Below are 13,960 nucleotides of genomic sequence, written 5' to 3'. Positions count from 1 at the left end.
AAGCATTTAAAATACTAAATATATAGATGCGTCAACCACATCCTCATAGAATGTCCCCTTCTTAACACACAAAGAACCCTCACGTTCCACAACCGGAACCCATTTGAAGTCCTTACTAATCCCACCGAACAAAATGTCAATCTTATTTTTAACTTTTTAAAAATTATACGTATCCATAACTTAATTTGAAATACCAAATATTTTTCTTTGTTTTAACGGTAGCCGAAAGCCCTGGCAGCTAGTGCTCTAAAGACTTATTAATTGTAATTTTAATTATAATTAATAAATAATAATAATAATAAATGTAGATGCGAAGATGGCGTTTAAAGCTTCTGGAATATTTCAGTTCCAAGAATTTTTTTTGACTAACACTTTGCACCCCACTCATTTTCTTCAATAACAGAGCTACACTCCCACTAATTTTAGTATATTCCGCTAGTCTATTCTGGGTATATATTTCGTTACATTTTGCCCACGGTGCTAACGAGCGTTAAACCCGTAGAGTTACTCAGTGAGCTTAACATCGCGTTGAAACGTCTATACTGAACATTCAACCAGTTCACTCTTCTATTCGAACAGTTGGACCGTGTATACGTGGCATTACATCGAATTTGGTGAAACAATTGGAGCTTGTATTCTTTGCACTATATCGAGTTTGTCGCATTATCGCGGTTTTCAGTAGCAATTAAGCAGCCATAAAGAACAAGGCGCTTCATATTCGGAGTGAAGAAAAATTGCCGAAGCCAAATATTCCTTATGTCTACCATGTTCGAACCGACAACGAAAACACTTTGAAAACGAAGGCTGTTTACGCCGGCTCTTAGTGTTTTCGTTGCCATTTCTTAATACCCTTGGTTTACAGTTTTGCTACTAAATTCACTAAATTCTTTCATTAAAAGCCTTTTTCTTTTATTCTTATTTTAATTTGACAGCCAATTAACAATAAATCCGAACTGGAATATTAAAGATGTTAAAATATGACTTCTACTTCGATAAATATATCTAAAAACTAGTGCAGACACGGATTCTAATGAGTGGAAGGTGAGTTTACAAGTAGTTTTCAGCGAAAGCTGGTTTTTGTTTGACAGATTTTACATGGACGAAAACATAAGTTTTAGTTCGAAAACCAGTTTTAGCAACGATAACATGTTTTCGATGTCGGTTCGAACATGGTATGAGTATCTGGTTTCGATGCGAGTATTTGTTTTCCGATACCTATTCAGTAGTAGGTTAAAAAGTATCGATACCAAAATTACTTGGTATCGAACGAAAAGTATCGAATATGTACTTGTACTTACTTGTATGGTTTTACCCCTAAATATACGCATAAGATGCTCAAGATATACACACGAAATGTTTAGAATTGCAAAAATTTAAAAAAAAAAAACATTTCCTACTAATAATAAAAAAATTAGGTGCTCATATTTACTAAATTTTAAACATTTTATGTGTAATTTTTTCTACGTGACGAATATGGTTGGTAAAATAAGCAGACAGTGTTTAATTTTATTACGCGGTGTGTAAGTTTGCACACATTAGGATAGGAAACTGGTTCCCTCTATAAATGCGTAGATTTAAACAATATTTTTAAAGCAAATTTTAAACATTTTATGTGTAAACTGTGAAATTGTGAATATCAACCGCCAATTTCACGAAAGCAATTATTTTAATTTTTTGATTTTTATATGGAAATTTACAGACAATAAGAAATCATTTTCCATTTAAATTGCTGGTGAATCCGGCTATAAGTGTTTAGAATTCAACAGACATTTCTTCCACATATGGTAGGTAAAAGCAAACAAGCAGTGTTTAATTTAATTAACACGGTGTGTAAATTTGCATTAATTAAGAGAGGAACTGATTACCTCTCTTAATATGCGCAAATTTAAACAAAGATTTTTTAGAGTGTGGGTAATTAGGTAATATTTGTGTGAGATGCGGTAATCAAAAGGGCCGCAGTTAGAGAGAGCTTTTGGGGTGCCATCACTCCAATAAATTCGGTTTGGCGTGCATGGGCATGACGCACAGTGTGTTTTTTGAACAGTTTATGCGAAACACTATCCCACTGTAAAAAAAAACGAAAAAAATGTAAACCCCTCAAAAAAGAAATGCAGGATTTATTGCATGGTTTTCTTGGAGCTGTGCACCCCTGCCATGATTTTTTTATAACTCTAACAACAAGTAAGTTGCAGTCCCATCGATAACTTTAATTTGAGATCTAGAGTAAATGTCTATGAGAACCCTTTATAACGATTTAAAACCCCAATTTCAAAATTGTGTGTAATAGTTTTTTAAACCCGAGAAAAAATGTCGAATGCAATTCCAAGATTTGGCTATAAAATCGTTATAATTTAGCTCCCAACGGGCCTAAAAATGTATACAATGCCTCAAATTACAAAAATATTGAATAGCACTACAACTTACTTGTTTCTTGAGTTACATAAAATCGTGACAAGGATTTACAGCTGCACGAAATTCATAAAAGAATTAACACATTATGATTTTTTTAAATTGAGGGTTTAAATTTTTTTCATTTTTGAAAGAGTAGGATCGTGTTTCTCGTCGTAAAATTAGTATCATAGATCATTAAAAAAGTTTTTTTGGAAGAAGTCCGGGCGTTTTTGCACGTTTTTTCGAATAACACTATTTTTTACATATTTTTTTAAGTCTAAAATTAGTCGTGACTCAATGGCAATATTTTTCGTTGAAAGGCAATGATATTAGTTTTCAAACCCACTTTCATTAATATCAAAATGTTGAGTCTATGGAAACCGATACGAATAAATGTCATAAAGTGCTCAAAAACCACACTATGTATGCCGTATTCATATATATACTTACATCAGTGTTGCCAAAAAAAATGACCAAATTCGTCTAAAACAAATGAAAAATCCTCAAAATCCGAACAAATTTCTCAATGTTTTCTTATTACAGATATGAGTATTGTGTACTACATACTATTTATAGGTACTTAGTATAAAAATTAATTGCATGAACGGTAGCAGCACGGAAAGAAGTGTAGAAGACGAATCCGAGCCCCCAGTCGATGATGGCGGAGACGATGTCCCACCACCTGAATATTTATGACTAGGTACGAATTGCAATTACGCGGTTAAAAAAAAAAAATAAAGCTGCTTGAGCTAACGGCCTGCCAGTGGAGCTATTCAAGCACGGCGACGAGGAGTTGATACGGTGCATGCATCAACTCTTATGCAGAATATGGTCAGATGAACGCAAGCCCCGACGACTGCCGAATCCACAAAAAGGTGACTCCGCCATACACGCCAACTACAGCGGGATCAGCCTCCTAAGCACCCTATGAGCTCGTAACAAGATATTTTTATGTTAAAAATGCAACAAAAGAATTTCTACAAAAATTCATAGCTGCCGATGTACCTATAAGTGTGGTATCAAGAAGTGGGCGAAATTTTTGATAATACAATTTTCCCGGTAAGGGGCAGAATCTATTTCAATCTCTTCTAAATTTGAGGGCTAAAGTAACTACATAGGAAGAGTGCAACCCCCGTCATGCTAACAAAACGGTTGAACTGATAGATTAGCACTGACTACAACCTTGTGTAAAGACGATTCGCCATCCGACAGTCAGAGCTGCTATATGCCACTTTCCTACATGTACTCTTGGGTCTTTAGGCTTATAGAATAACGAAAAGCTATCAATATTTTTGTTATATAATTTACAATAACATCTTTCTTGAAGTTTGGTCAGAAATCTTAAGCTAGCAAACATGTAAAGTACTCGTACAAGTTTGGAAACAAATCCGCTAATAAATAAAGCCAAATTCGTTTACATGCTCCCGAGTTTTTATTTATATTTATGTAGATGCTATGCTGGTAACATTAAAAATCTCTCCCATCAGAATTAACTAGAATCTACTCAAATCAAATCAGTTCTGCACAATGTAATTAAATTCCACGCTGGGGAGCTGCAGCAAATCGTTTTTGCACCATTGTGCAATACAACAACCAAGAAACAAAAAAAAAACAATTACAATAAAAGTATATCCTGCTGCTCGCCTAATCCAGAGAAAATAATAAACCTCAGCCATTTCTCGCTTCTTTACGCGCTTAGTGTCATTTTATTACTTTTTTCATCTTTGCCTTGCCTTTTTTATTACCTTCCGTTTTCTTCCTTTATGATTTTAATGTAGCTAATTTACTGTGGCTCTCCACTCAAGTGTCCCTATTCCCAAGTGTTCGCTGCATTGTATCTATTATTCTCGTGTCACTTTTGTTCTATTTTTAACCATACAAGTGTACATATACATATACATATATCTCTTACTGACATTTTCTGCTTTTATTTCTAATAAGCGTTAATGGAATTTTACTAGGTTCTCAGATGCATTTTGCTGTATTTAATTTTAATGCCGTGCAAGAGTTTAATGGAATATTTGAAACGCAAACATCTAAGATTAAAGAAAATAATAATAATACATATTGATTAAAGAAGATAGCTTATATCCCGCGTGTGTTAAATAATGCAAGTAGTGTTGCCAGGTTTTCGGCATGAGAAAACGTCCCTATTGGTCTGAAAAACGTCATTTCCTACCCAAAAACGTCTTTTCCATGTATGCGAACTTTTATTGTATACGTAAGAGAGCACATTTAAAATTCATTAGTGGTATTCACCAAAGTGAGCAAGTGGCCTGACACTCCGGCAAAACAGCAGATGAGCTCAAGCAACTACTGTTGACAACAATTTGATGCTATTGTAAACTGGTTTGAGATCGTTAACATAAAAATCATGTTATACATACATTTGTAATCAGCTGATTAAGTCATCAGCATTTTGATTGATTTTGGCTGTTTTTCTTTTGTTTATTTAATGTTTATTATTTTTTCATAAAAGCCTAGCTCATTATATAACTAACACAATATAAATCCACATTTCAAACTTTGTGCAAAAATTATAAAAAATCTGCAAAGTCTCAGCTGGATTTTCAAGTTTTTATTCAGATTTTTTAGATTTTTCTTAGTATGCAGTTTGATAGCCCATTAAATTCTAGGGTAATAATGTGCAAGTTTTAAGTTTCTAAAGAATCGCGTTGATTTTTAGTATTTTTTTTTGTGTAGACATTTGGTTAGGTGGTCGGTTGTCAAAAATGCTAAATTTCGTTCTGCTAAGAAGGAACATAGTGCTTTTGCAACCGTGCGTGTTGCAAGTGGCCTGGCACTCTGGCAAAACAGCAGATGCACTATTGTAAACTGGTTTGAGATCGTTCCTGATTTGGCTTTTAATATGCAATTGCAAACATTGTAATAAGCCTTGTAACCTGAAGTGTTTACACAACCAGCCTTTGAACGCGGGATCCTTAGTCCAAGAATAAAAAAAAAAAAACAAGTAAGAAAGTCTAACTTCGGGCGGAGCCGAACATTAAATACCCGGCGCAAGTATTAAATATATGTTTCACCTTTCCGAAAGCTACCGCTACATGGTAAGCCGGGGTGTATCAATTTTGAGTAAATTAGCGTCCTTAAATTTCAAAATATGGAAGTTTCAAGCATTTCTGAAATTTACCGTTATATGAAAAGCGGCCGTAATTTTAGTCCGATTTCAATATTTTTCAATGTTTTGCTTTTATGTGGCAAGCACAATAACCATACCGAGCTTGGTACAAATTGCTAGAACGGTTAGCGAGATACATATATGTGATCACAAGTGGGCGGTGCTACGCCCATTTTCCAAAATTTTGTCATAAACGTATTTCTTGGTAAAGAATTGTTGCAATCATCAATTTTGAATAAATTAGCTTCAATATTTACTGATTTATCGAAGATTTTGTATTTCTCGAAATTACCGTTATATGGGATGTGGGCGTGGTTATTGTCCGATTTTAAAAATTTTCGGCAATTTCGTATGTTATACTAAGGCCAACAATTGTGCCAAGTTTGGAAGAAATTGGTGCAGCGGTTACCACGATATACACATGTAACCATAAGTGGGCGGGGCTACGCCCATTTTCCAAAAATTTACAACATTCTTATTTTTCGTCTAAAAGTTATTGTAAATATCAATTTTGAGTGAATTATCTTCCGTAGTTACTAAAATATGGCAGTTTTCATATTTCTGAAAATTACCGTTATATGGGAGGCGGTTATTGTCCGATTTTGCCCATTTTCAATACCATCCGTCCTACGCCAGAAAGAAGTGCACGTACCAAGTACGCTTGGTTTGCATCATATTTAAGTCATATGTGTGCAAAGAATAAAATTTTTTTGAGGCACCTGCTGCAAAAACAAAGCTTGTAAATATTTATTAAGAAAATAGTTCTAAATCAGTTCTACTTACAAGATTTAGTAACAAATTTGCCGAAAGTGTGAGCGTAAGTATTGAATATATTGTGCATAGAGAAAAATTACTCGGAAGTTGAAAAACGCAATTTTTTACACAAAAAACGTCCAAACGTCAACAGGATACAAAAAACGTCCAAATGACGTTAAAAACGTCAACCGTCAAAAACGGCAACGCTGAATGCAAGAATGAGGTGTAAGGGTGTAAGCAGGCCCGTCAAGAGGGAGGAGGAAAAGGGGTGATCCCCCCGGGCCCAAGCTTCTTAAGGGACCCGAAATATGAAAACCATAACTTGTTATTATTATTTTTTCAGTGTAATTGCTCGTTCGTTATAGCCTTTTATTATAAATATTATAAATATATTCCGATTCGTGCTGATGGCTTCTGACTATAAATTAAAGAAAAAGAACATATGGCCCAAAACGCTACTGTTACAATACGTTTTGGTTGACAGTGCTTTTCAAATACCGCTGAAACTTGCTAGAATACATAATGTGACCAACCGTACTTCTTTCGGAAATACAGCCCTTCTTTTTTCGCTTTTTTACCTGAACCAGATAACTAGGCGGCCGATCAACGGCGGCTGTCGTAGAAGCGTAACATTGAGGAAAGGGTAGGAAAGGTGTAGGTTACCGTGTACTGTTGCAGGGGAGCTATCGGTGGAACTCACTAGAGAAGGTTACACTTGTAAAAGAGGAATTAGCAGATCATTAAGAACCACACCTACACTGGAGCTTAACATACATATCTTGAACACGGCGCTTGCGGATATTGCAGACAGAATTGTCGCAGCATGAACTGCTATTAGGCTAAGGGAAACTGGGTCCTTTTGTGACATAAAAAAAGGAAAATAGGATGTTTCTCTGCTGCAGAAAATATTTTTATAGGGCACTTTAAAACACGTTACCTGTCTCATGTGGTGAGTCTAGGAATTTCAACTGATCCTTTTGTATCAACTGTCAAAAGGAAGATGAAGTGGAATCATCTCCACACTTTCTTTTATACTTTGCATTTTGCATTTTGGCGCGCACTCTCAGGGATCGAAATTAGCTGCACTCGAAATTTCGTAATCGGCTCGCGGCGTTAACTTAACCTAACCTAAGCTGNGGCAGTTTTCATATTTCTGAAAATTACCGTTATATGGGAGGCGGTTATTGTCCGATTTTGCCCATTTTCAATACCATCCGTCCTACGCCANAGAAACTTTCGGATAGTAACTATGTGACAATATTTAATATATACCTAAAATATATTGTACCTCCTGTTGTTTAGGAGTTATAAATGTTTCAACAGCGGACTGTTAGATTACAATTTTTGGAAGTNACGCTTGGTTTGCATCATATTTAAGTCATATGTGTGCAAAGAATAAAATTTTTTTGAGGCACCTGCTGCAAAAACAAAGCTTGTAAATATTTATTAAGAAAATAGTTCTAAATCAGTTCTACTTACAAGATTTAGTAACAAATTTGCCGAAAGTGTGAGNGATTACAATTTTTGGAAGTACTTCTTAAAGCTGCTTTATATTATCCAAAAAATCTGCTCTCTTATATAACTCAAAAACTACGTATTTATTGAACTGATAAAATTAATTTGGGGAAATAGGGGAACACCTTAATTTAAAAATACATTATTTATTGCATTTTTAACCGACTTCCAAAAAAGGAGGAGGTTATCAGTTCGTCGGNGAATATATTGTGCATAGAGAAAAATTACTCGGAAGTTGAAAAACGCAATTTTTTACACAAAAAACGTCCAAACGTCAACAGGATACAAAAAACGTCCAAATGACGTTAAAAACGTCAACCGTCAAAAACGGCAACGCTGAATGCAAGAATGAGGTGTAAGGGTGTAAGCAGGCCCGTCAAGNGTTTTTATGTATGTTACCGCATAACTTTGGACTGCATCGGAAAGGTAGGGTATCAGAGGTGGTTCCATACTAATGTGCTTTAGATCCGATCATTGGATCATGAAATATATATATATATATATTTTTCTTTAAGTCGGTTTTTTTTGCTAAAAATGTTTTCTATTTGCATGAAGCTGTGCACCTTCACTCAATTGTATATCCCTCGAACAACAAGTACAATTCAAGACCTTTAATTTGAGCGAAGGTATGCCTCTAGGCCCTCTGAGAGCCAAGTTATAATAATTTTAAACCAAACTTCGAAACTGCTTCACTAGTTTTTACTCCGAAATTAGAAAAAAAATGCGTAAAATGTTGTATCAAATTACGAAGTTTAACTTCAGAATCGTAATAATTTAGCTCTCCAAGGTCCTAGAGACTTCTACCTTGGCTTAAATTAAAGGTCTTGAATAGCACTAAAACTGACTTGTTGTTCGAGGGATATAAAATTGTGTGAAGGATGCACAGCTTCATTTATAAACCATATATAATATATTAAAATAAAATGTCTATCATACTTGGGCGTTCAAAATTTTTGATTCATATTCATTAGACTGCATCACTCCCCATACAAAAAAAAATCGGTACTATTTTTCCATTGGAATTATAAAATCTATTATATTCTAAGACGTCCACCAAAATATTTCGGAAAAACATTAAGATTTAAGTGATGCTGTTTTTTTAACTTTTTTCAAAGATTGGTATAGGAAAAACTTGAATAACTGAACCTAAACTCTTCCGATTTAGACTTAAGAGGTGTCATTGGGAAGGCATTTTCTCATCCTTTTTATTTCTTTGCTAATAAACTCATTCAAAGGATGGAAAAGAAAGGTAGGATGAACGAACGTCATTCAAAGTTGAATTAAGATGTGTTGGTATTCGAAAAAACAAGATAAGACACGAATGACGTTTTTTTTTGGCCAGAAATAAAAACAGTGTGAAAATACCTTTCTACTGAGATCTATCTAAATCAGAACATTTTTGGCCCAGTTATTCAAGTTTTTCGTAAACCAATCTTTGAAAAAAGTAAAAAAACAGCATCAAAAATCTCATTCTTACGATTCCGTTGAAAAGATTTTTAAATATTTTTATGCAGATTTTTTAAGCTTAATCTAATTTGTGATCTGAGGGGACTTTTTTCAAAAAGTTCTTTAGGAAACTATTTTTATTCATAAAAAACTTCATTTTTGGAGGTATTTTCAAATCGGTCCAGCTCGCTTAAATCTTAATATTTTTCCGAAATATTTTGGTGGACGTCTTAAAATATAATCAATTTTGTAATCCCGGTGGAAAAACCGCAACTTTTTTTGGTGATGCAGTCTAATATTCATACATAGTACATATATATGCATACGTGCATTCAAACATACATATCGCACAACGTCTTTAAAAGAGTCAGAACCCAAACTTTTGCATTTTAGAAATTATGCACTAAAAATGTACACAGAGCTTTTATTTACCTTTCAGCAAAAGCTGGAGCAAATTTCTGTTATAATTTGTTAAAAAAACCTAAGGTAAAGTCGCTCTTGCCTATATGATTAGCATGTACAACGAAATAGTTTTTCGGATTTTCTGACGAACGTATTATTTTGAGTTGTGACTCTTTTGATGTTTGTGCTATCGCTTTGTATAGCCGTCATACATCGCTTTCTTTCTTTTTTTCCCTTCTCTATACTATATCTTCCTTCTTACTCATGTAACATTTTCAGTTTTAAAAATTTCACTCTCCATTTTCGCGATACCGCCGCCTAAGAAGTTTGCCTTCAAAAGAATTGTAGAAATCGGTTAACGTGGTCCAAAGTTATGCGGCAACATACATAAAAAAATATTCCGATGAATTGATAACTTTCTCCTTTTTTCGAAGTCGGTTAAATAAAATTTAAACAAGTAATTTGTAAGCAAAACCGACTTTAATTCTCTTACACAAATTTAATAGTGCCGTCAATTTCTTCATGACCAAATGATCGGATCTATACCAAATTAGTATGGGGCCACCCTTGAGGCAACGTCTTTCCGATAGAAAAATAATTATCGAAATCGGTTGACGAACTGATAACCTTCTCCTTTTTTTAAGGTCGGTTGAAAAGAGAAAACATTTATTTTAAGAAAAAAAAATATATTTATATTCTTAAAAATAGTATTAAACAAAAAATATATATTTATTTTCAAATTAATATAACTAAAAATTAAAATAAAATAAAAAAAAGTAATAAAAGGAGAGTTCCTAAGAATTAAACGCAATCAAAAAAATTAAAAGAAAATAAATTATTAAAATGAAGAAAAAAATCTAATTGCAAAGATAAAATAAAATTAATTCTAAACATTAAAAAAAAATTTTGAAACAATAAAATCTAATAAATACATAAAAAATAATAAAAATTAGAAAGTAAAATAAAAGCCGGTTTCACCAGCAATTTAAATGGAAAATGTTTTTTTATTTTCTGTCAATTTCCATATAAAATTACAAAAATTAAAATAATTTTTCACTTAAATTGCTTTTGTGAAATTGGCTGTAAGTGTATAAAAATTTAGTTAAATTTAAAAAATACACTCGTATAATGCATTTTTTCAAGTGCAAACATGAAAATGAAATTTAATTAAAAAAGAAAAGAATGAACTGAAAAATTAACAAAAAAATCCGCAGTCCGAGGACTCGCCTCGGATCTCTCGAATTAGCACGCTAGTGCGTTGCCCACTCGACCATGCAATTGTTAGAGAAGCGCGAGCAATATGATACCCAAGTGCTTTCTCTCAAAAGAGCTGACAAGGGAGCTCTTTTCAGGAAGACTTTCTTGCCAGAATAAATGAAGTCTTTCAAAGGACTTCAGCCTTTGCCAGAATTGCCGTGTAAAGGTTGGATTAACTTTAAAATCATTGTATATGTTCGTTGCAGACGTTACCTACGCCTTTTTGCCGTTAAGAAATTTAATTTTTTAAAGCGATATTAAGGTATTTTATTTAAAGAAACATTACATTAATGTATGCATATGTAATGGGCTATGCTATTCTGGATACAAAAAAAGGAGAATTAGAATTACACGTTTTTGGTTGACTAGCCCATCATATATCGTATATGTAGTATATAGATACGTAAATATAAGCACCAAACACAAAAACTATTTATCCAGGGATGGGACCGCTGTCACAAATTTCGATCCACCACGCTTTTCATCTTCATCACAAGAAACTTAAAAATTTTTGTGATATAACTACTTGAACTTACCGAGTATAGCACGCAGATGTCCTTCCAATGTCTGCAATATTGTTTGCTTTATCTCCTTAACGCTCTTGCCCAGAAACTGTTCGCTGGCGGTGCCCAACAATTCGTCAGCCTGATGGTGAAAATAATACACGTTCATCATCTGCACGCAGGCAGAATGTTGTTGGTGTTGTTGAAATTGAAGGAAGATGGATGAATGAGGGTGTTGGTTGGTTTTATTGTTGGTTTATTGATTGGTTGATTGATTGATTGGTGGTTGGTAGTTTTTGTTTTATTTTGGTGATGGTTATTGATGAAGTTTTACAATTGTTTTTTTTTTTTATTTAGTTTTTATAAATTTTTTTGGTAATAGCAAAAGAGAGAGAGAAAAAAAGAAAACAACATTTAAAAGCTGAACAACGGTAATCGTTAAAGTAAAATGACAAATTTCTAAATAACTATCAATACATCAATTTACATACAATACATTCAATTGGTTATGGAAAAATGGACATAAACGTTGTGAACAATTTTATGTTGACACGAACAAGTTTTGGCAACAATGTATGAAAGACATTTGCGTTTTGTTTTATAAATACATACATACAGATGTGAATGTAAAGCACCAATGGAGTAGTTGCAATGAGACTTTTAGAAATGATTCTGCAGCGAATAAATAAAATTTTAATATATTTTTTTTATACATTTAAGGACTGCGCCGAATAAAATTTTCGGTCATACTTTTTTCCATGTTTTACTACTGAAATTTGCAAATAAAATTTTTTTTATCATATTAGCTAAGTCAGAAAACAATGGATGTGTTTCGTTATATAAAAAAATATTTTACGCGAAAATTGTAACAAAATAGAAATTGCGAGAAAACATTATTAAAATTGTTTAAAAGCAATCTGATTGATCTTTTTAAAAAATTATCTAAGAGGTGAGTATTGTCCCAAAAAAAGCATACGGGTTGTTGGTCGATTTAATGTCGAAAGAGGGGTTTCGGTAAATAGAAGAGATTACACGATCGCGAAAAGGTAAGGAAAATCAAAGCTGAACAATTACAATGAGAAAAAAGTTCCAGAAAAAACTCAATCAAAAATGGTACTGAAATAGAAATATTAAAATTGCAGAAACACTATTTTTTATAAATTCGTATGATGCATAATGGCGACCAGAAGTATTAAACGTACATAGAGGGTTTTTGTCATCTTCCAGGACAGGAATTTCATACAGCCTCTTTCCTCAAGAAATGCCGCTAGCCAAGTGGCAAAATGGAATGTTGAATAATATAGAAAGTAATGTAACACCTTTATAGCCGACACATTAAAAGATGCATAATTTATTATATAGGCAGGATTTGAACACGCGACCAACAAGTTGGCAGTCTAACGCGCAATCATTCGGCTACGGTGGCTGTTACGATAACGTTAAGAAAATACATACATACTTAAATTCGTTCCAAAGTTTTGCTTGAGGCTTCAAAACTCCACATTGCCCTCTCGCTTATATTGTGATGCATCTTTTCGTTTAATCGCGTACGTTAATCTGTTCGTCTGTACCAAAGAACGTAAATCTATAAGAGGAGACAACACGTTATAATTGTAGCGAGTGTGAACATGAGGAGCGTGCCTTCTTTTTTCATCCAATCACAAAACGTATTTGGGCAAAAGAGAAAGCACGCTCCTGATGTTCCCACTTGTTACAATTATAACGTGTTGTCTCTTCTTATAGATTTACGTTCTTTGTCTGTACAGAGCTCTTGTTTAAAGGGAAATGAAGGTCAAAAAAATTTGGCCAGCTGTGTGGTTGTTAGACACTACTTACTACATATAAAAACGCTTATTGGCGGGGTCCTTAAAAAATAATATGTACCTCTTCTTTCTTTATCACTTTATGTAATTGGGTATTAATTATAAAAATAAATTCTTTAGTTGTTGAAAATCTGATAAACTGGTTCAAAACATACATACTTACGTATATGCATACATATAAACTTGCTTCATTATTTGCAGCGAACAATTTTATTCGGCTAAGTCCTTATTTAAGCAGATTAGTAATAAACAAACAAACATCCATACATACACAAAATACCAAATTCATGAGAATGACTTTTTACAAATGCAAATATGGCTGCCAATTCGTTTTAATGTACATAAATGGGGTTGCCTGAAAACAAGAGAAAGTACATATAAGGGGTTCCGATTATTCGCCTTTTCCCAAGACCGGTTTTCGAGTTATTCAAAAAATTGCAATTTGAAAAAACCGGTTCCCGATTTTGAAATTAAGAAAAAACCGGATAAATCGGTTTTATTTTACATAGTTTTCATACAGTGAAAATTCTTAGGTTGGTATGTTTGTATCTAAGATGAACGAAGTTGTAGAACGAATCTATTTTAAAATTTCCTTGGACAGTATGGAAAGAGAACAATGATTAAGAAAGGATTGAAAAGAAAACAGAGGTGTATATGAAATTATTTCCGATATAACCTAGTCATGGCCAGCGTTGCCGCTTTTCTTTATTTATCATCTTTGGTAACTTATA

The 13,960-nt window shown here is 33.5% G+C and overlaps 1 protein-coding gene across 2 annotated transcripts in view; it reads right to left on the bottom strand.

Moving 5' to 3' along the window:
* Window positions 1-13,960, bottom strand: part of Flo2 (flotillin-2) — a 64,269-nt gene that overhangs the window by 37,824 nt on the left and 12,485 nt on the right. For both annotated transcript variants that reach the window (XM_017611841.1, XM_017611842.1), the window contains exon 2: window positions 11,440-11,578. In XM_017611841.1, the coding sequence (XP_017467330.1) occupies window positions 11,440-11,578 (139 nt within the window). The remainder of the gene's footprint in view (window positions 1-11,439; window positions 11,579-13,960) is intronic.

This window comes from Rhagoletis zephyria, unplaced genomic scaffold (genome assembly GCF_001687245.7).
Source record: "Rhagoletis zephyria isolate East Lansing unplaced genomic scaffold, Rhagoletis_zephyria_1.1 Rzeph_scaffold_00468, whole genome shotgun sequence".
NCBI lineage: Eukaryota > Metazoa > Arthropoda > Insecta > Diptera > Tephritidae > Rhagoletis > Rhagoletis zephyria.
Note: the sequence above shows the minus strand (reverse complement) of the source record. Positions and strands in the feature narration are given on the sequence as shown.